Source organism: Monopterus albus, unplaced genomic scaffold (genome assembly GCF_001952655.1).
Source record: "Monopterus albus unplaced genomic scaffold, M_albus_1.0 scaffold202.1, whole genome shotgun sequence".
NCBI lineage: Eukaryota > Metazoa > Chordata > Actinopteri > Synbranchiformes > Synbranchidae > Monopterus > Monopterus albus.
Genome location: NW_018128082.1, coordinates 783,432 through 805,019, shown reverse-complemented (window position 1 = coordinate 805,019; position 21,588 = coordinate 783,432). Strand labels below are relative to the sequence as shown.

The 21,588-nt window shown below is 42.0% G+C and overlaps 2 protein-coding genes across 3 annotated transcripts in view; both read left to right on the top strand.

Moving 5' to 3' along the window:
* igf2r (insulin-like growth factor 2 receptor) overlaps positions 1-15,165 on the top strand; it is a 42,895-nt gene extending 27,730 nt beyond the window's left edge. Inside the window, exons 34-52 of one of the 2 annotated variants that reach the window (XM_020618240.1) lie at positions 2,236-2,395; positions 3,411-3,519; positions 3,961-4,042; positions 4,212-4,345; positions 4,881-5,030; positions 5,116-5,142; positions 5,191-5,322; positions 5,537-5,738; positions 6,286-6,438; positions 7,731-7,965; positions 8,450-8,583; positions 8,914-9,031; positions 10,015-10,161; positions 10,311-10,495; positions 10,981-11,167; positions 11,256-11,393; positions 11,486-11,555; positions 12,127-12,408; positions 13,121-15,165. In XM_020618240.1, coding sequence (XP_020473896.1) covers positions 2,236-2,395; positions 3,411-3,519; positions 3,961-4,042; positions 4,212-4,345; positions 4,881-5,030; positions 5,116-5,142; positions 5,191-5,322; positions 5,537-5,738; positions 6,286-6,438; positions 7,731-7,965; positions 8,450-8,583; positions 8,914-9,031; positions 10,015-10,161; positions 10,311-10,495; positions 10,981-11,167; positions 11,256-11,393; positions 11,486-11,555; positions 12,127-12,408; positions 13,121-13,279 — 2,804 coding nt within the window. In that variant the 3' untranslated portion in view covers positions 13,280-15,165. The remainder of the gene's footprint in view (positions 1-2,235; positions 2,396-3,410; positions 3,520-3,960; positions 4,043-4,211; positions 4,346-4,880; positions 5,031-5,115; positions 5,143-5,190; positions 5,323-5,536; positions 5,739-6,285; positions 6,439-7,730; positions 7,966-8,449; positions 8,584-8,913; positions 9,032-10,014; positions 10,162-10,310; positions 10,496-10,980; positions 11,168-11,255; positions 11,394-11,485; positions 11,556-12,126; positions 12,409-13,120) is intronic. The other variant, XM_020618239.1, reaches the window with a different exon arrangement.
* Positions 15,166-18,031: 2,866 nt separating this feature from the next.
* LOC109970545 (solute carrier family 22 member 2-like) overlaps positions 18,032-21,588 on the top strand; it is a 12,358-nt gene continuing 8,801 nt past the window's right edge. Inside the window, exons 1-4 of the mRNA XM_020618154.1 lie at positions 18,032-19,221; positions 19,417-19,520; positions 19,701-19,855; positions 19,998-20,166. Of these exons, the coding sequence (XP_020473810.1) occupies positions 18,820-19,221; positions 19,417-19,520; positions 19,701-19,855; positions 19,998-20,166 (830 nt within the window). The 5' untranslated portion in view covers positions 18,032-18,819. The remainder of the gene's footprint in view (positions 19,222-19,416; positions 19,521-19,700; positions 19,856-19,997; positions 20,167-21,588) is intronic.

Here is a 21,588-nt window from a genome sequence, read left to right as displayed (position 1 = left end):
AGGACGGGTCACTAGTCGGTCATACCGCAGGAACGCAATGTCTCCCTTCGCCCTGGCCTCCCTTAACTTCGGCATCAACTCCCTTCTTCTCTTCCTCACAGACTCGGTGTAATCTTCATTTATATAAATATTAGATCCTTTAAGCTTCTTTGCTTGTTGCAGTATGTGTGCCTTATCCTTCTCTTTCATCAACTTTACCATCACCGCCCTCGGTCCCCGATCAGAAGGTTTCCCGACTCTGTGAGCCCGCTCTATCTCAATTTCTTGATGAATTTGTAGTTTCTCCTTTAATATTTCTTACTTTCCGCTTCCGTCCAGCTTTCTCCAGCTGACTCCTTGATTCTCTAAAAGATCAGGTTTTTTCGCTTGGACTGTACTTCCAAATGCTACATTTTATCCGTTATGGCTATTAGACTCTCACAAGTTTTGTAGACATCATCCCTTGTTTCCTTGGTTTGTATTTTCTGTTCACCCATGGCTGCTTTAATCACATCCACATCTCGCTGGGTAAACTGCAAACTCGTTTTTATCTCCTGTATTTCTCTGGTCATGTCGTCGAGTCTCTTGTTATTTGTCTCCATAAGTAGTTGCACAAAACCTTTGAAGTTGTCTTGTTGTTGGCTCAACAGTGCGGTGTACATTTGCTTCTGCTGACTCAACATCTGTTACTTGCGCCGCTGAAATATAATCCTCTTCTGCTTCAGCATCCTCGTTTGCTTCTGATTTATTAGCTCTTTTCCCTCTTGGAGGCATTTTAATAGTTGTAGAATTTGTTCAAAGGCTTGAAAATGTAGAAGATGTGAAAAATCGTAGAACAGACAAGAGGAGCAGTAAAGACGTCTGCTCTCGCTTGCAACCCAGAACTGCGATATTGCCTCTAAATCAAAAAGTGAGAAAAAGAAATGCAGGACATATTCTAAACTATCCAACTTTTATGTGTCATTGTTTAAATAGCAGAAACAGGAGATGTAAGCTGACTCTGCTTTCTATCCTGTTCATAAAATTGTCACGTATCTTGATAAGGATATTGTTGATTGGACACAATAGTCTTGGAAATCCAGCAGATAGTTTAATTTTCAATAACTCAGAGTCATTTCCTTATATTTTGTTTGTCATCAACATGCATACCAAAAAACAAAAAAAAAATCTTAGTTGAGGCAAATAGATCAGCCTTCAGCCAGTCACAACTACACAGGAGCCGTTCCCTCTCATGGAGACTGCTCTGTCAGAGTTACAGGTGTAACACACACACGTTTTCAAGTTAACTGTATTTCCTTATAAGATGAGCTCTGCAGGTGTCAAACATATCATTTAGCTTGGAGCAAATCAGACTTTGTAACATCAGATACAGAACAGGATTTATTAAGAATTCATTCACTTCTCTCCTGGTGACTGATTTGTCCCCTCAGACATTCTGATGGTGTTATGCAACACTGAGGATGTCCCTCACCACTGTTTAACTGCAGTACAGAGCAACACAGGGATTGTATTGTAATGAGACACCTGAAATCCTAGTACTTCACAAATGATTGACTGCTCTTTTACCAGGGCTGAGATAAACATTGCACAGTAAACTTGAGGGCACTCGAAGAAGGCGGTCTGAATTTGTAATTATAGTTATGGGATTGTAGATTACAAATTTCTTAACATCAAATTACACAGTGGTAGACACTGGCATTCACGTGCCAGATGTTTTTTCATTATAGAAAGACCTGTAGATCATTAGAAAATGGAGAAAAAAAAAATTAACTGACATATTATGTAATGTTGAAAAACCATGAATTATTAACCCTCCTGTTATGTTGCGGGTCAAATTGACCCACGAACATAACTGCTTTAAATGAGACAAATATTTGATATGAAGAAATGAACATAACAGGAGGGAACCCTCCTGTTATGTTCATTTCTCAGGTGATGCCTGCTCAGCAGTTACGTTCGTGGTTCAATTTGACCTGCAACATAACAGGAGGGTTAAAAAGTAAACCCTGGATTCACGGCTGGATTGCTTGCTAACCGTTCAGCCAGTGCCGTTAAAATCTGAGATAAATCACATTCACTTATAAACCGACAAAAAGGGTCAAAAACCGGTGTGTAACTGTCTTTTGAAATTCTAGATTTAATCTCAGTATAAAGCTGTTGCAGTATCATTTATGGCTATGTTGTAAATTTAAAATACTATTATGTTAAACTTGGTGCAGTTGACTACAGTTGTTGAATACTAAACATTTGTTGTAGCTGTGTGTATAACGCACAACAACATGGTGGCGAGCGGTGGCCAGGTGAGCAGAAATCTCTCCTACATGAATCATGTTGTGGAGCTGACGTACGAAGGAGGAAGTCCCTGCCCAGCAAACCCTGCACTCCAGCACACCACCATCATCGACTTCGTCTGCAGGTACTTTCCCTTCTTTCTCTGCTCCTGTTTATTTTCTTCTTAGCTTTAATGTTTCTATCACTACTGTTTTCTTTTTTTTTTTTTTTTTTTTTTTCTGCAGCTGCTCATTAAATTAAGCGGGTCTATCTAATTGTGCAGTTGACACAGTGGAGGTCCCGTGCCCTCTTCAGAGGAGGTTGAACATTGATGCGTGTTCAGGTGCAGACAGCTGAACACTTAAACTCCACTGCAGAATAATGCCAGTCAATAAATCAGTGAATGCAAAGCTGCAAATTGCTAAACTCGTATCTATATTTTGACAATAACTAAAGCCTTCCGTTGGGGTTTTATATTAGATGATCAGTGTCTCTGTATATACTGGATATAAAAAATGGATGTTGCATCACCACTTCCTGCCACTGTGTAACAGTGAAGCCAAAATTTCACCAATACGGGGGGTTGCCTTCTTGCTGCTGTGATGCATTTTAGAACCAGATTTTGTGCAGTAGCAACCAGAGATGGAGCCACGGTATTAGACCGCTAATCAAAGATGTCAAATAATCTGAAATACACCCCTTTTATATCATTAGATAATTAAATCACTCCTGGGAAAGGTCTGTTTTCCACTTTCAGTTTTTATTTTGGCTCATGTGCCATCCATGAACATGGAGGCCATGGGGTTTATGACCAATGGAGTCGTAGTGGCTTCACTTCTGGGAGCTGTCATGGTCTCCATCTTTATATACAGTCTAGGGTACATACTCAGATTTGTGTTACCTTCCTGAGGGAAGGCAACATCTTGACTGTAGCTGTGTGTATGTCTTGTACCCTGAAGAATTTGGCAGCAGCTCAGATGAATCAGCCAAATGCTTTTATTTTAACTTTGATTCAATGTCTTTACTAAAAACAGTTGCTTCAGATGTTGCTCATTTGGAACGTACAGGAAGCCGATGATTTGCAAAACACCGATAATGTATTTGTCACAGAAATATACGTTTTCAGTGACATTCTGAATATTTATGGTGTCTTTCTGAAGGCCACCAAGCATAGGCTCAACCTCCCCAGAGCCAGTCTTCATTGTCTCCTACGCTGAAACCTGCACACACTACTTCTCATTCCACACAGCCCTGGTCTGTGAACAGCCTGTAAGTATGTTTGTGTGTTTGTCAGTGTGATAGGTCAAAGTGCAGTGACTCTCTTTTAAGCGCCAGCCTGTTTCACAGAGTCGGCTAGAGAAGGTGTGATCATCCAACACAGCTAAGAATAAGAAGCAACTGAAAAGGAATGTGAATTAAAACAACTATGAATTGCACAAAACTGATCCCAGCTGTATTTATTATATGTGTACTGTGTGTGTGTGTGTGTGTAACTGGGAATTCACTTGTTCTAGAATAACTCTTGAACCTTTAGAAGACCAAATACAGTGTTAGAAGAAACCACTATACAGCCAATAAGAGTAATGACATTACAGTATAAAATGTTTGTTCATTTACTTTGAATTTGGTTCTTTGAAGTCTACACACTATTAGTGATCAGTGTGTTCTGGCTTAGTCTTGTTCTTTGTTCATTTTCATTTCATCTTTCAGGTGAAGTGTTCAGTCCAGAGCGGCTCTGTTCTGATAGACCTGACTCCTCTGATTCATGTCAGTGGATACTACACCGCAACCGGTCAGTGGGCCAAGGTTTTCACCTCTGAACACTAAAATACAGATGTCTTGTGATTTCACCATGCAGAGATGCAGATTTTAAGTCTTGTGCATCATTTATTGGCCACAACATTTATCTGGATTTACTGTTGCCATTTGTCTGTATCTGTCCTCCAATTGTGTCCTTCCAGACGAGGAAGTGGAGCAGAATGATGGATCTCCAGACTTCTACATCAACCTGTGTCTGCCTCTAAACCCCATCCCTGGGGTCAACTGCCCCCCTGGAGCTGCTGTCTGTATGGATCCTGATGATGGACCACCAGTGGTAAGACTGTTTCCAGGCATGGTAGATGAAGGGCTGATTACTCAGACCTGACTTTCATATAGTTGGATGCCTTATTGTGAAAACCAGAGCAATGCGATCCAGGGGCACTGGTTAATATGATGAATAAGCAGCAGGTTGGCATGCCACCTTTTCAGTGTCACTATTTTGTGTGTTGTTGCAGTTCCAGATATTATTGTAGGAAACCAAGATTTTGTGTAGAGATGAAGCTAAGCTGCTCACAAAAAATCCTCACAGCATTTGAACATGCTTGAACATTCTGTCTTTACTGATTTTTGTGTTTGTGGCCAATTGTATTTTCAAAATGAGAACTTCCAACAAGTGACCTGCTCAGAGTTGTTGTTAAAAATTGGATGTAAATCATGGTGGACAACCAACTGGGATCAGAAGCGTTTGTTCCGTCTCTTCTGTCTTTTTCTTTTTGTACGATGCTGGTCTTTATTTTTGCGTTTCAGATTTTTGTTCCTCTTGCAGCTTCCATCCTTTTCTCCATTCTCCCTCTTTTTGTCTCTTAAAGAACATTGGACAGAGTACCAGCGGTCCTGAGATCAGCTCTGCTACAGGTGAGGTGTCAATCACCTACAAGAGCTCCACCAAGTGCGCAGCTGATCCTGCACAGAACTACACGTCAACCATTATCTTTACCTGCCAGAGAGGCCTCGAGCTGGTCAGTCAACACTTGTGTGCTCTTTAAGATATTTACACATGAATATGTTGTTCACCCTGTTTTCTTATTGAACATCTCTGTCCAGGGCTCTCCACAAATGCTGAGACGGCAGGCATGCCTCTATTTGTTTTAGTGGGCCAGCCCCCTAGTACTTTTTTAGGAATGCCTCTATTTGTTTGAGTGGGCCACCCCTCTAGTCTGTTCAGATGCCACCCAAACCAGCGGTTGCAAGCTCACTGACTCCCAGCTGCAGTTCACCTTTGACCTGTCGACCCTCTCTGGTGAAGTGCAGGTGAGCGTATTCTTCAGGTCCACCAAGAGCACATCCCAGTTTTCAATTTGTGACTTCATTTTGTTATTATAGTTCTGATATTTTTGTCTTTCAAGGTAGATGTCAGAGAATTTAGTAAATCCGATTATTCGAGTATTTTTCCCATGATCCTCTGGACGGTGCCTCTGCCACTCGGGGTTACCAGTTTTACTAAAGTCAAGTATTTGTGTGTCAGGTACAAGGGCCGTCCAGCACCTACCACATCAACGTCTGCAGCTCAGTGGTAAGGGCAACTTGTAAGGAGAGCGCAGTTTGCCAGGTGTCTGGATCTGGTTCAGATAAGTCATTTGGCATCAGCAAGGCCATGACAATGGACTACAAACACGAAGAACAGGCTATACTGATGAAGTATGGTGGGGGAGATCTCTGCACACCAGGTAACTCTGTTATACCTGTTTACAACCCCCTCAAAAGGCTCAGATACCTGATGCATGACATTTTAAAGTGATTGTACTTATTTCCCAATGTGGTCCAAGATGTTAAGACATGAAGCGTAGAACTAAACAAGCTCAAATTTTAAAAAAGCCCCCATCCGAACATCTAAATGTAACAAGGACAAATTGATGGCTGAAGCAAAAATGGCACTGAACAACGGTGCTATGTAATTATGTAATCACCTGAGGATAGCTTCCTTTGATTGCTGAGGAGAAAAGCAAAGGTTTTTAAGTCTTTAAGTGGTTTAAAACTTAACTTGAGCTGTTGGAGCAAGACAAAACCCACCATGGTCAGTTTATTCAGTTAGGAGCCAAGATTTCTTAAGGTCAACCCATATATGGTATGAACTTATTTTCATATACCAATGATCATTTTTTCAAGGGAGAAGATCCACACTCGGGTTACTACCTACCTTTAGGTCGGTGATTGAAGCTTAATTTGAATAAGATCTTTATAGATTTTAACCGTTAACATGTCTGTGTGTTTTAGTGACCACTGAGGGAGACGTATGTGTGTTCCCCTTCATTGTCATGAACAAGTCGTATACAGAGTGCACCACGGATGCAAGGATAGATGGCAAGAAGTGGTGCGCCACCACCGCCAACTATGACACAGACAGGCAGTGGGGATTCTGTAGCACAGGTGACATGATGAAGCACATGACTATTGTGAATCCAATGCTGTGAACTCCACTCACACTGAGATCATCATCAGTCATGGTTTGAAAAGTTGATTTTGAAGCTGTGGGGTGGATAAAGAAATGAGCAAAGCTGAAGAAGGTTCAAAGATGATGTCTCTGTTTTGTTAAGATAAAATGACTAGTTTGCCTCACTGTCATAACACCAGTGTGCACATATGACACTTGCGCTTAATCTAGCCCACTGGTTTCTTTCCACATTGGATTGTGACCCTTTATAGACAGGCAGAGCCCATGTGCACCCCTCGTTATACAGTAGGTTGCATAGTGTATAGCTCCAAAAATGAATGTTACCTTCAGGATGCAGCTAGCAATTATCTTCATTATTAGTTAATCTGCTGATTAGAAAACACCACAAAACAGACCAGAGAACATCAAATGTTTGGCATGTTTACTTTAACAAATGAATGATCCGTTAACGAATAATTTTAATTAATCTAATCAGTTAATTGACTAAGTGTTGCAGCCCCTGACTACCTTTACTTATTGTTTTGTGTCAGCTGTTTAGACAGATGGATTGGAGTGGAGGATTTTAGGAAAATCTGTGTAATTTTTGTTCCTCTTCTGTTAATGATTTCACGACTCCTCAGATGTGTTTTGTGACCTCTTGGTGTTCTTTATCAAATGAATAACTTGCTCTGACAGATGACAATCACCATTGCTCAGACAGCTTTTTATTTCAGAGGCCAAAGAACATGGTAAGAGTTGAGTAACCCTCTTTCTGTGACCAGAGCTGTGCCAGCCAAGATGATGCTGCCAGTGATTGTGTTTTTGGCTTTAGCCCCATGACGTGCTGCAAGTCTAGTTTTGTCTCAGAAATAGGGTGAATATTTGAAAGTGGTGTTGAGCTTGGATGCGCTTTCTCAAGCTTTACAAATGCACAACATGTTCTTGACACTGCCAGCACAGCCACTGGAGTAAATATACTTTAGTAAAGTATAATGTCATTGATCACAACAAACGGCATGTTTTCTTTTAATTCTGTCATAGTTTAGATGACATTATTGTTGTGTGGCGATGCGTTTAAGAGCAAGTGAAATTTGTTAATGGTTCCTTTAAGGCAATGTAATACTGCAATCAATCTAGAAACCTAACACAGCTGATGGGACCTTTACCTGGCTGCAGAAAGGCTTATAGTTCTTCTTTATAATATAAATTCTCTGTTGGTTTGTATTTTATTACCTTCTGAGTTATGTGTCTCTCTTTGCTGAAAACCAACCCATCTTTCTCCTTCTAGCCACTGGTAAACGTCAGTCCTCCATATTATTTATCTGTGACCAGTCAGCGGGCCACGGCTCCCCACAGCTGCTCTCGGAGACGGCCGGGTGTTCAGTCACTTTCCAGTGGAAGACCAGTGCTGTTTGCCCCCCGAAGAAGATGGAGTGTAAACTGGTCATCCAGCATAAGACCATCGACCTGCGAACCCTGTCCTCTCTCACAAGGCCATGGAAGTTTATACACCAAGAAGATTCGTAAGTGTGGTCTCAGTTATGGATGCGTGCGATTTCAATGTTTAACTCCTCTTTATAAATCTACAGTTCGTTTTCATATTTGTTATGCATTCTCTTTTATCTTTAATCAAGGAACAGAAGTGCAGGAGCACTTAGAGGATATGGTTCAATTTTAGCAGTAGTAATGCATCTGAGTCTTAGCAGAAACAGAAGTAATAATGTTAGCAAGAACGGCTTTTGCTAAAGGAATGCATTAGCTCTAATCCACACAGGAAGTGTTTTTGGAAGGGTTTTCTACTTGTTACTCATTGCAGATAAAATTCTACTATATCAAATGAGTGTTCTACCTAAAACTACATCCAGATGCTTTCTTCTAAGTTTTTTCAGCATACTGCGACCTGGATGACTGAGAATTTGCACAGACACATTCCCAGTTAGCCATACAGGTTATAAATTGGTAAACAGAGATGTTCTCCAAATCCACTTACTGTTGATGTTTCTTCAGATATTTCATCAACCTGTGTCAGGGCATCCATGGTTTACCAGATTGTCCAGAAGGAGCGACTGTGTGTCGACACACAGCAGCAGGAAAGACCCATACCCTGGGCCGAGTTTACACTCAGGAAATGAGCTACACTGGTGGGTCATCGAGTTAGTAGGGGTCAATAATGATATCTAGGGGTCAACATTTGGTGCTTGCGTTTAACAAACATTGACAAGGCATTTATATGAACTATTTTAATGGATGTTGCACAACTCTTCTTCCACGACAGCTTAACTTGACAGACTCTAACAAAAGCCAACATTTAGATGAAAGTAGTTATTTATTTATTTTGGCTTGCTTTATCCTCAGAGAATCTTGGCACTTATGTCTGTCATTGTTTTCTGTGACTCTCACAGCTGTGTTTTGATTTTCAACATGAGAAAATTTCAGGGTCACAGTGTGAACCTGCTTTCCTCCTCCTACAGATGGAAAGATCTCTGTTCGTTACTCAGCGGGCGATGATGCCTGTGGTAACGGCGTGAAGGCAACAACCGTGATCCAGCTGAGCTGTGGCATCACGGTCGGACACCCGGCACTCATCAGGTAACTTGCAATGAAATCACCGTTTCAAGTTTTGCATTTGTTGCCCCACTAGCCAAAGAGACAAAACACTTAGATATAGTTCTAGACTGGGCTAAATGAATGAATAAAGCTCTATCATGTTAATCAAGAGGTTTGGCATGGGCACCCCCTTCTGCAGCAGGGGCTCTGTCTGAAGACTTACTTCCTCTCTCCTCATCTGTCCCTCTCTTAGCTCTTTCTTCCATCCCTAATCCTTAGCCCCCTCTCCCTATGGAGGTGAACAAGCACTTAATAATTACATGGATTAATGCAGTCTAGGTATTTTTAAGTTTCTAAATTAAGTCCTCAACAGTTTGTCAGTCTTCACTCAGCAACATAACCACAGCCTGACTGAAAGCAAGATATCAGAGCATCTGTCAGTCATCAGCTCCTGGTGAGCTGGAAGGACAGGGGACGGTCTTCAGCAGGCCGATAGCAGTAGTGTGGCCAACAACAACACATGTCAGTGACACATTTGATTGAATGGAGTTCTATCCGTTGCATTAGAAATGTTACACAGAACGTGCTCCGTCGGAATCAGCCTTAACTGCACCTGCGTATGTGACTCGTCCTGTTGCTTTACGGGCTTCCCAGGTGAGTCATTGAAGAGCTTGATAATTTTATGTGGTGCTGTTTATTTTCCATGTTCAAATTCTGCTTCATTTTATCATGTTTATTGGCCAAGTATGTTACAAACGCAGCCATCTGCAACCCCAACTCACACACACACACACACACACACACACACACACCGATGCGCTGTCCCTGCAGGGCACTGCTCTAACCATGGGGGGGCAACTTGGGACAGTTCAGTATGTGGACGGAGGAGAACGGGAATCAAATCAAACCGCCAACCGTTCTGGTTAGGGGATGACCGCTCCAGCCAGAAAGCCTAAATGTGGCTTTCTAAACTATGCAGTCTGTCACCGTCAGACTCTTAACTCTTTCCGTTTCTGTGTGAACAGTGTTGATGAAACATTGTGCAAGTTTGTGATTGGCTGGGAGACCCGGTTGGCGTGTCCAGTGACGCAACATGAGGTGGAGATGGTGAATGGGACGATACAGGTTCCTGACACTGGAGTAAACTTCAGCCTGGGAGCGCTCTACTTTGGGTAACACAAGCACACACCTCCACCTGTGTCGTTGTCCTGCTCCTGTACACTCTGCAAGCCACATATAAATACACTGTCAATTTTAGTTTAACAGAGGAAAAAGCACCTCAAATAGGTGAGCTGCTCTAAAAACCTCATTCTCTTCTTAGTCACCATCGGGCATCTGGAGACAATCGTCCTAATGGAGACCACTACGTCTACCACATCCGGTTGTCTGGCATCACCAACAACTCCCTGCCCATGTGTTTTGGTGCCAACATCTGCCAGGTCAAACTCAATGGAACCTACATACGCAAGATTGGCTTCTCCAGCAAAACAAAGTACTACATCAAAGGTAATTTACTGTATTGCAGAGTTTAGTAGTTCTTTCTAATTCTGACTAAATATTTCAACAGTTGTTGGTGTGAAAATCTTTTTTTTTTTTGTTTGGTTTGTCACAGTTAGATCCATTTCTCCATAACTGTTGGATGGATTGCATGAAATTTGGCACAGACTTTCAGATAAATCCTATGAACTTTTCAACCTGCTGGCGGCACTAAATGAAATGTGCAGCACTGTGGTCCATGACCTAGTATCTGTAAAAACAAACAATCATAGTCCGTCCTGCTAAATAGTGCCACAAGGTTGCTGCCATATTTAGCATGTGTAGCATTTTATTATGCTAGCGGTTGAGCTAGCATGTTACTCAGCTCAGTAATGCACAGAACCCAGGTGTCAACCTTTTAGCATGGTATCATGCAGACTCTCTGCTGTCTTCTGACTGTGCTCATCATGCAACTCTTGATTCTGGCATTCAAATAACCCTCTGATTACCATCAGGAGGAAACCTGGATGTGATGGTGTCCTCTGAATCGGAGTGTGGGCGGGAGAAAACCAAGATGGTGTCATCCACGATCATGTTCCACTGTAAGCCGTCGGCAGGCGTTGGCAACCCCGAATTTATGCTGGAGACGGACGAATGCCAGTATCTGTTTGTGTGGCACACGGACGCTGTCTGTGGTTTGACGTGAGTAAAGACTCTGGCACTGGACATTAAACATGTGGAATTTAGAATATGAAACGATGGTAAGCCTGCTTCCTAAATTGCTTTGCAGAACTCTGGATACGGCGTATGACGGCGAAAGTCCGGCTCTTTCTAGACGGAGCTGGCTGGTGGGGGTGGTGCTGAACCTCCTGATGGTGGGTCTGTCTGTCTGTCTGCTGGGGCTTTTACTCCACAAGAGAGAGCGGAGGTGAGGCCACAAGCATCCTGTGGGTCATGTCTGTTTAGTTGCTGACTCAACTTTAGAATCTGTCTGAATGTCTGCCTCTTGCCTTGTTTCAGGGAGCTGGTGATGCAGAAAGTTGCTGGTTGTTGTAGGAGAGGAAACCAGGTCTCCTATAAATATTCCAAGGTTGGTTGCTGAATGGATGAAACCCAAAGTTGCTGCAAACTAGACACAGTCAGGGAGATGAAGTGGCTTTTGGCGTTACAAAATGTTTCTGAAGCAGAGCGGCCACATCTCTGGTATAGAGGGGTTTTTGCAGACTTTTTTTTAATTTTATTTTACACAGTACATGTTTGCTGCTCTTTTAGATTCTCTGTGGCTAAACTGGAATATGAACAATGCTTTGTGCCTCTAACTTTCTCTGCCATCGCTCATTTTGAATGTCAGTATAGTCGATTTCACAGCACGCTGCCGTCATTGACCTGTATTATTGTTCTTTTTGTCAGACTATGTGCAGTAATAATATAATTTCTTCTACAGGACACCGCTGACCATTTTTCACATCGGGTTCTGTTTGAGCTGTCATCACATGCAACTATATTGTGAATTCATTAAAATACAACATAGGTGATCACAGAGCGCAGCACCAGCAACAGAAGCCTGTACTAGTACTGTACATTCTGAGTGAAGAGGGCTCCAAACCTTGTAAACAGGGGTTCCACTCCGTGTTTGTACTAACTTGTCTTTAAATCTTCAGGTCAGCATGAACGAAGAAGGGGGTGAAGAGGAGATGGAGTGGCTGATGGAGGAGCTCGAAGCCCCTCCATCATCTTCTGCATCCTCCCACCGGGGCAAGAGTAACCATGGCAATGGTCATATCACAACCAAGCCGGTGAATACGGACGGCCTGCGCTCGTTCTCAGTGGATGAGCAGGAAGACGACAGCGAGGATGAGGTCCTGAGCGTCCCAGGGGTGCGGGTAGTCAAATCCTCTGGTGTCTCCGGGCACGCTGCAGCCCTTCGCAGTGCCTTGCTACAGGTGAGTGTCATCTCAACATCAGGCTGGGTGTTGCTCTGTCCAGCGCCTCATGAACAACTTCAGCTTTGTCAGTGTGATTGATTTGATCAACCGTAAACCACACATAAATGATCTTTAGGCATTTTGAGAGCTTGTGCTAGTACTGGCTATGTAGAAACTCACTTCCTGCCGTCTGTCTGCAGTTCACGCTGCAGCAACACAGTGATGTGACATCATAAGCAAACCACCTATTATAAAGTTGTAAATTATTGATATGACACAAATGAAAGTTTACCTGGAAAAATGCGATTCCTAAAATGAAGGTGACATGATCAGCTAGAAAGCCGAGGTATCACTGTGTTGGACTCGTGAGACCTACAGAAACCCTTGCATTCACACAGTGGAGCTTCTTGTCTCACAGATGGTCTGTGGCTGAGTTACAGACACCAGGCTGCAGAAAACACACTAACCATCCAATTTTTTTTTTTGGCCTGTTGGTAAGTTGCACACACAAACAAAACACAAATGCACCTGATGCCGCGTATGCTCGGGTCTGTTCGGCTCCACTGAGCTATTGGACATAACATACAGCAGAGCAGCTCCAACAGGAGGCCGAGGTGGATAAATAACAGTAGAGTACAATAAATAAAGTTCTTGATCTGGATTATTTTTAGCTGATACTGAGCACTACCTCTGCCTGAGTGCAAACCCTCACAGGAACTTCTCATTGCAGGAGGAGAGCGACGAGGACCTGGTCGGCCTCCTGGATGAGTCGGACAGGAAGAGCAGGAGCAGCAAACCTCGCTCCTCAGACCTTAACCATGGTAACAGCATGGCAGCCAATAGGAAGGGGGACGAGGACGACAGTGACGAGGACCTTCTCAGGGTGTGATGTCACTTTCTCCTCCCCATCCCACTATCCAATCTGAACTCTTCTCTCTCAGTGAATGTCTCCATAATAGCAACGACAGCATATTGAAAGCAGAAACCTTTCCTTTTTTGGGGGAAATTTTTTTTTTTTTTTTTTTTTTTTTGGGGACTGCACCTTTACTTGGCCTCCTCAGACTGTCCACAGGCTGTCGGTGTGAGCATATAGTTTCTTATTTATTGATAGATGATTATTTAAAGTGTTCTTTTTCATTATTCCTGATTGAAATATCTGACTTCACTATTGCTACTTCAGTCATGCCACGTTTATCTAATAAAGTCCTAACAGGCCTGTAGAGACTAGAAATCGGCCTCAAGCACACACAGCTTCTCTCTGTGTGTCGACTCTGCAGTGAGGCTTGTGAATGAAAAGGTGAAAATTACATGAAGTCTTTCTTTTCTTCTGGTGGAGCTGTGCCATCGTTTAGCACTTTATGGGAGCACGGATTAACAGAATAATACTGTTTGCATGTTTCTTTGCAAACCAGGCAACTTGACCTTTACAAGCTCCTTTGGAGGTTGATGTAGATTTTTTTATGTCTATTGGCCTATTAGGACTGTATACCATAACTGTGGTGAAATGTACAGTTAAGTAGCTCAGTAGTGAAACTATTAAGCTGATTTTGGGCGAGTTCCTTGGACGTAGACAGTGAAGGTGTCTCCTTGTGTTGTTTCTAAAGGGAATGACGACAGCAGTTTGTTTTTTCTTGCTGCTTACAGTTGCTAATAATGAAATGTTTCTCTTTCGTTCCCCTCGAGAAGAAAACGTGATGCCTTTGATTATGAATTTACTTTGTATTTTCATGATGAATCATGTCGGGCGACATATTGATTTTTGTCTTGTTTTAATCAGAGACACTGTATATAGATGATGATGTTCTATAATATGGATGTTTTGTTTGTCTGTTGTCGTTTTCACCGGTGAATTGCTCACATATTTGTTTTTTGATTATTTAAATGGTTGTCGGAGCCAATTATCTGTACATATACAGTATTTGTTTTGTGCATAAACAGAGGCGGCCTTAAGTGTGAATGGACAGTCAACAAGGACGGAGGTTGAAACCGAAACTTGTTAGTTTAGGTTGTGCTGGTTCTGAAGTCAGTCTCCTGCCAAAGCCATATTTGCTCAGCCACCCCGGCACTAATCAGTGGAAGTTGGGGATAGTTTACGCTCACACTCTTGTACATTAAAGGCTCAGTTTTGGTATTCGGGGCCGTAACTGTGGATGTTGGAGGTGACATTTTAACTCAGTCAAGCCAAGTTTTTGTGGTGCAGTAATTAGCCCTTTTTAGCCAAATGCATGTAATGATAAGACAAAAGTGAAGCATAAATGTATCAAGAATGCAGGTACTTGACTTATCTTTAACATATTTTCAGCTAATAATCAAACTAGTGTTTTCACAGAGGATGGCAGTAATGATGCAAGACCCAGGCGAGATTCACTGTGCTTCACTGTGCTTCAGTCAAACTGGCTGCAGCGTTCCCACATCAGTGATACACCTACACAGTATATGCCACAGTATTTGGGTGCCGTGCCACTTGTAAATGTTTTCGAGACAGTGTCTTTTTGTCTACACAGACTTGGTGAGTTCAACCAAATAGCGAACTGTTGTGGGACACTGAGCAGAGTGGAAATGAATTTAGTTCCTACTAAACATGATGGACTTGACTGTGCTCTCTGCAGTATTTTATCTTTTCTGGTGTGCATAGCAGTTAAGAACAGATTAAATCTTTTTCCAAAAGCTGCAGTTTACACTTATTTTCATTATGAATTCATATATAGATTAGCTGTTTAGACTAAATGTTGGAAGATGATGAAAACCACCAAGGGGACATCTTCAGTCTAAAAAGCCCAAAAGAAAAGCAGCAGATCCTCCTCACGTTGGCGTTTGACATCTGTGTTTGATAAATTAGTTCCAATATATCGGTTGTCAACCAAAGATGGAAGGAAAAATTCTCTCAATCAGGCAACTGGTGGCTTGAAAAGTAAAAATTAACTTGAGGGCCACTTACTGGCTTTTCTGAACATTGACTACTGAGCAGCCTCTGTGTGGAAGACGCAGTCAACAGCGCTGTAAAAAAGTTGTCAAGTGGGTGTTGAGAATATTTACTGTTTAGGGAACTGTTATGTCATTTCAGAGATTAGTTGATTGATGACTCGGCAGCGAGTCGGTCTCCTCAGATGTGAGGACTGGGGGCTTTTCTTTTGTTTTTGTATTTTTTATCATTTTAAATTTAATGTTGTTGGGTTGTCGATTGCTGTTAGGCGGTTTGAAGACGCCACCTCACACAGAGATTTTTCTTCATTTAACCAATCAAAAAAGTGATTAATCTATGACGACATCCAGTCCTTGAGATTGTCAGTCTCCTTATCAGCAAATGCTAATTAGTATTTCATGTAGTTGGATTACATGACACCTGGTCACACACTCAAAGAACACCATTGCACAAAGTCTGTTTCTTCTGTGTTTGGCGCCAAAGTTTGCGTGGCTCATCTGCATGGTACTGTACTGAACCTTCTCGCTCCTAAGAAGATATGAATGAATGTTCTTTTGCTTTTTTTTTCTTTCTTCCATACTTGAGCAGAGAACCATTTTGTGACACTAGTCTGCGATTGAGGTCAGATTTAGCTTCAGAAGCGGAAAACAGACTACATTGACTAAAATGCACAGGAAATTCTTCATGAGGATTTGATACTATGAGAGATCGTTTTGTCTTAGTTGATGTAAGTTATGTTGTCTAATATGTTTTTATGTTTTTCAGCTCTTTGCCTGTTTTGCTATTTAAAAAAAGCATTGGTGTAAAAAAAAAAAGCATTATTTGAATAAATAAAAGATCTGCTGTTTATTGCTGTTGTGGTTTACTGTGACTAATAACAGAAAATGTAATACTTCATACTGGATATCACATTTCAATGTCTTTTCTCTGTTGATGTCTTAAAAACACTCTTTACAGAACTGTCCGTGCAGATTCTCAGTCATCCAGGTCATAGTAATCTGAAAAAACTTCGGAAAAATCAACTGGACTAGGTTTTTAGTTACCTCTCATCCAAGAGGATGAAAACCTCTTGGAAGAGGTTTTCATCCATCTGTTTTTTGTTTTTTTTTTCTTTCAGAACTCTAAGCAAAATATTCAAATTCTGTGATGTCTTGAGACTTAATTGAACTTGAGGGACAGTGGCTGGTTTGGACATGTCTCAGGACTTGATATATGAACTGAGCCCTACCATGGATTTATGAGGGACTTTTGTTAGAAACTGCCCAGAGAGAAGGGTTTTATATTTCAGATTTGGAGTTGGTTCGTCCACACAACTGAAGAAAATTGCACAATTACAATTCTTTTATACAGATTATGTTGACACCCTGTCGTCATCAGTTGTCCACTCATTACCATGCGTGGACCCATTTCTGTCTTTATGTTTCTGTTACCAACCTCATCTACTTTTTTCTCACCCCGTGTGTGTATGTGTTGCAAAAGATGTGTTGTGTGTGTGTGTGATTCAAAGTGCCATGGTCATGATGTATGTATGTGTTTCTCAACTTTCTACTCCAACACTTTTTAACTAGATGTTCTTGTAGCATGGACAGAAAACCCCCAAAATTCATAACGACCTACAGTATCTGTCCCTGTCTGGTACCAGCTTAAATCACTTCATCAAGGACACACTTTTCTAACTATGAACAAACACACAATATCGAGTGGAAAAAAATACACATTAAAATATAATACGAAGCATATACTGTATTTATTCTACATGCTGTTTTTATAGTCTGTGTAAATGTTAAATGTTACTTAAACTTCTGAATACAAATGTGTGTTAACTGCTCACACCTCCTCCTGTTCGGAGTATTACTCTCTTAGCAAGACAGAAACCACCTCCTTTTTAAAAACATACAGCCTCCAACCCAGGAATTAACTATCCTACAGTGGGAATTGTATTAGTATAATACTCCTCTAACCATGTCATTATGATATTGTGAAAGAATATGCAAGAATACATGTTTTGAGCAATCTTCCATTACAGGCTCTAAACTTGGATTCTTCTCAAGGATTTGAGTTGACCTGGTCTCAGCTAGAGCCTTAACTTGGACGTGTGCAGTAAGACTTGAGACTTGATTCTGACTCGTCTAGAAGAACTGGAGACATCTCTTGGACTGAAGTGTAACTTGGAGTTGTCTCAAGTCATCTGAAGCGTAACTTGGAGTTGTCTCAAGTCATCTGAGAATTGACTTGGACTTGTCTTGTCCTTTACTTTTCTCAATGGAGATGATGCTTGATTTGCACTTGTACTTAAGTGGACTCATCTTAAAAAAACTTGACTTGGGCTTGCCTTAAAGATTTAAATTTCTAAACATTAGCTATTGTTCCATAGTTCATATGAAACCAATCATATCGTATAAAAATGATAGTGTTTCCTTGGTGCTCTTTGCTTTTTACTTTCTGGAGAAAAAAGGAAGGCAGGATTTTGCTTTTCTTTTCATATTGCACTGATAGTTACCTCCTGCATTTGTCAAAATGATCCATTTATTTGAGGAGGGGGTGGACAGCCAGCCAGCTGGTTGACTCATGCTGCCTGCTTTGTTGATGCAACTGCAAAGACTTTGAATCAGACGGCGTAGGATGAGTACTGTATCAAACCCCCCACCCTTTTGGACTTTCATTAACTTCAGATGTGGTAGAATTGCAAAATGTTGCAATTGCACTGGATCACAAGTTACCACCTGCTGATGTAGAAGTACAGGGAGAAGCAGGGCTGCCTCTTCCTTAGAGAAAAAGAAGATTCGCTTAAGAGATTATTTACCTTCCTCACCTTTTGGCAAAAACACACATGGCCAGTATTTTTTTTTTAACTCGTCGAACTGGTCCAACACACATTTAAATACTGTGCTTCAAACTACATTGCAACAATGACCACTTATGATGACATCTTGGAAGAAACTGGGAAGGTCAGCTGCTGTCAGAAGTATATCTTCGCCCTGCTCTGTGTGCTGTTGCTGCCTTTTGCCGGTGTGGTTCATGCAGCTTGTCTTTTGAGTAGGATACAGCATTCATCTGTGGTGTGCTGACCAGTACACCATCTGACTTATTTTGATACCTTTAAACATCAAAAACCCGGGTTACAGTAATAGCAGCAACCTTTGATGACAACCTGGAGGAGGTTTGGACTTTTGGCTGTTATCAGAAGTGCATTTTCGTCCTGGTCTTGGTGTTGCCGCTGTCTTTTGCTGGTGTTAGTCAGCATCGTCTTCCAGGGTTTCACCTTGGATCACCTATGCAGATGACGAAGACTTTCTGTCAGGTGCAAAAACAGTCCCACATCAAGTTTTAATGCTCCACTGCCCTGCCCATAGAGGACAGTGTTTGTCGTTGGACCTTTGTCCTTTGGGTTTTTAACTGGACAAGCAGGGGCAGACACGTTATTGGTCACTGTGGAGGGAGGCTTATTATACTTGCTTGCAAGCCTGCACACATTAAAACACAGTGATTCAAACTGCACTGCAACAATGACCACTTTTGATGACATCTTGGAAGAAACTGGAAAGTTCGGTCGCTATCAGAAGCGCATCTTCGCCCTGTTCTGTGTGTTGTCACTACCTTTTGCAGGTGTGTATGTTGGCATCGTCTTCCAGGGTTTCACCCCAGATCACTGGTGTCGGGACTCAGCTGTGGTGGAGAGGAGGCAAGCGTGCGGCTGGAGCCTTGCTGATGGTCGCAGGCTGACGGTGCCTCGGGTCAACAGCTCTGGAGCTCTGCAGCCGAGCAGCTGTGAGCAGTACGAGGTGGACTGGAACAGCACAACCCTCAGCTGTGACACACAGGAACTGGATCTCAACAAAACCTCCACAACTGCCTGCAAAGATGGCTGGGAGTACGACTATGAGGGAAGACAGTCCTTTGTTACTGAGGTAAGTAACAAGATGGGATGGGGGGGTCGGCTGAAGTAAATAAAACAAACTATTATGAATTCTTCCTGAAGTGACTGTAAGATTCTCATAAAGTGAAAGACTTTGAAAAGTCAAATGTAAACAGTTGTTTCTGTCGTTTTAAAGATGATCAGGCCAAACAAATGGATGGGTAATTGTTTGTGTGTGTTGTCCCAGTTTGACATGGTGTGTTCAGATGGGTGGTTGGTGGACATGTATCAGTCCACTCTAAATATGGGCTTCCTGTTCGGGAGCATTGCTACTGGTTACCTGTCCGACAGGTAAGTCTGTGATTGATTGGTTACTCTGCTTGTTCACTGTTGTTTTATTGGTTTATAACAACAAAGTACATTTTGCAGAACATGCGATAATTTTATTTGGCATTGAAACATTGCTGTTACAAAACATATATTGTTACAATAAGTGACAAATGTCTGCCTTGTCTGTGTCTCTGCCTCCAGGTTTGGCAGGAAAATGAGCCTCATGATGTCCAACCTGCTGAATGGGATCACAGGGATCCTGGTGGCTGTGGCTCCAGATTACGTGTCCTTACTGGTGTTCAGAGCACTCTACGGGTTTGGAGTGAAAGGAGGCTGGATGGTTGGATACGTACTCGGTCAGTTGTAGATTTCTTTTCTTGTCATTTCTCTTGTGACTTCAACAAATTAAAAGCAATGCCTCTTTTCTTTCTTCCGTCTCTTCCAGTATGTCCTAAGCTTCAGTTAACGTCAGTCAACTTTCTTTGTCTTCTCTCTCAGTCACAGAGATCGAGGGCTTGGAGTTCAGACGTACTGTGGGAGTATTGTATGAGATGTGTTTCAGTGTCGGCCTCCTCCTCCTGCCTCTGCTCGCCTACTTCATCACCGACTGGCGCTGGCTACAGGTCGCCATCACCGTTCCCTACATCCTCATGCTGTCCTACTACTGGTGAGACACAAACACTCTCCTAGGTTTTTATTTACACTTTAGACAGAAGCCGGAGTCTTGAAGTTACTCCATGTTTTGGACTTTGATAAAATGTTTCAATTAAAGTGTCTCGGGTATCTGAGAACAGAAATATTGGAAAACAGCACTGAGTTTGGTCAAACACTACAAAAAGTGTGACAATTTTGGTTTGTTTTTTTCTTAGTTCTGTGAGACATTGAACAAAATACGCCTGAGAATTCACCATAAATAACCTTAAACAGCAATAATTATCGCCTCATGTCACCTTCCTTGAGTTCTACCTGATTAGAAACCAGGAAAGTTGTGCATTTGTACTCCTCCTACACAGAGTTTGTTGTCTTTCATAACTCTTGTTGGTATTTTGCTGTTGCTCTGGGATTCCCGGAACCTTTGCTGTTTCCTGTTCCTGTGGTAACCGTACTCACTTCCTGTTTCCTGTGCCTTCACCGTGTTGTGCTTGCTGCCAGATTGTTTAGGGATTAAGCTCACTATTTTCCAGGTCTGTCTGAATTTTTTTGAGTGACGACAAACGCCTGCACTACTTAGCATGTGTGTTACAGAAGTTCTTGCCAATTATCAAATTTAACTTGCTACTTCAGGTCGGCTAGCTTAGAAGCTAGCGATGCTATTAGCTTAGTTGAGAGCATTGGCTTCCCCCTCTTCCTCTCCTTCCTTCTGTTGCTCGGAGTGTCGCATGTTCAGTTATTCCTCTGCCTTTTTTTTTTAAGCGATAATGGTACTTGTAATAAATGTCAGATGCTTACAGCATTGGAGTTGAGGCTCACCGCACCATGGAGAACAGCCCAGCTGGCCAGGCCCATGTAGCCGGTGCGGAGCCTCCTAGACGTAGCTTAGCCGAAGCTAGCCGTCTCCCAGAGCTTCCCGAGTAGCCGAGATCTCAGACAGGTAGCTCCAAACGAATGCCCACGGAGCATCACCTGCCTGTTCACGTTTCAAATCGATTTTCCCCACTCAGCGACACACCCGCTGAGAAAACAACTCTGGTAATTGGAGACTCCATAGTCAGAAACGTGAAGCTAGAGACACCGGCGGCCATAGTCAAATGTTTTCCTGGGGCCAGAGCGGGCGACATTGAATCCTATTTGAAGCTGCTGACTAAGGATAAGCGTAAGTACAGTAAGGTTGTTATTCACGTCGGCGTTGAATATTCCGCGTTGTTATTCCCCCTGAAAAAAAAATTGGTGATGTTTTAGGTAGAAAAATTATTATTACGGTGATGTTTAAGGTAGAAAAAAAATATTGCGGTAGAAAAATAATTTCTTTTTAATGTTGGAAAAAAATTTATGGATGACATGGTAGAAAAAAAAATTGAAATGTTGGGGAAAAAAATTGTTAACCATGGTAGAAAAAAAAAAAACAGGTGAACTTGGTAGAAAAAAAAAA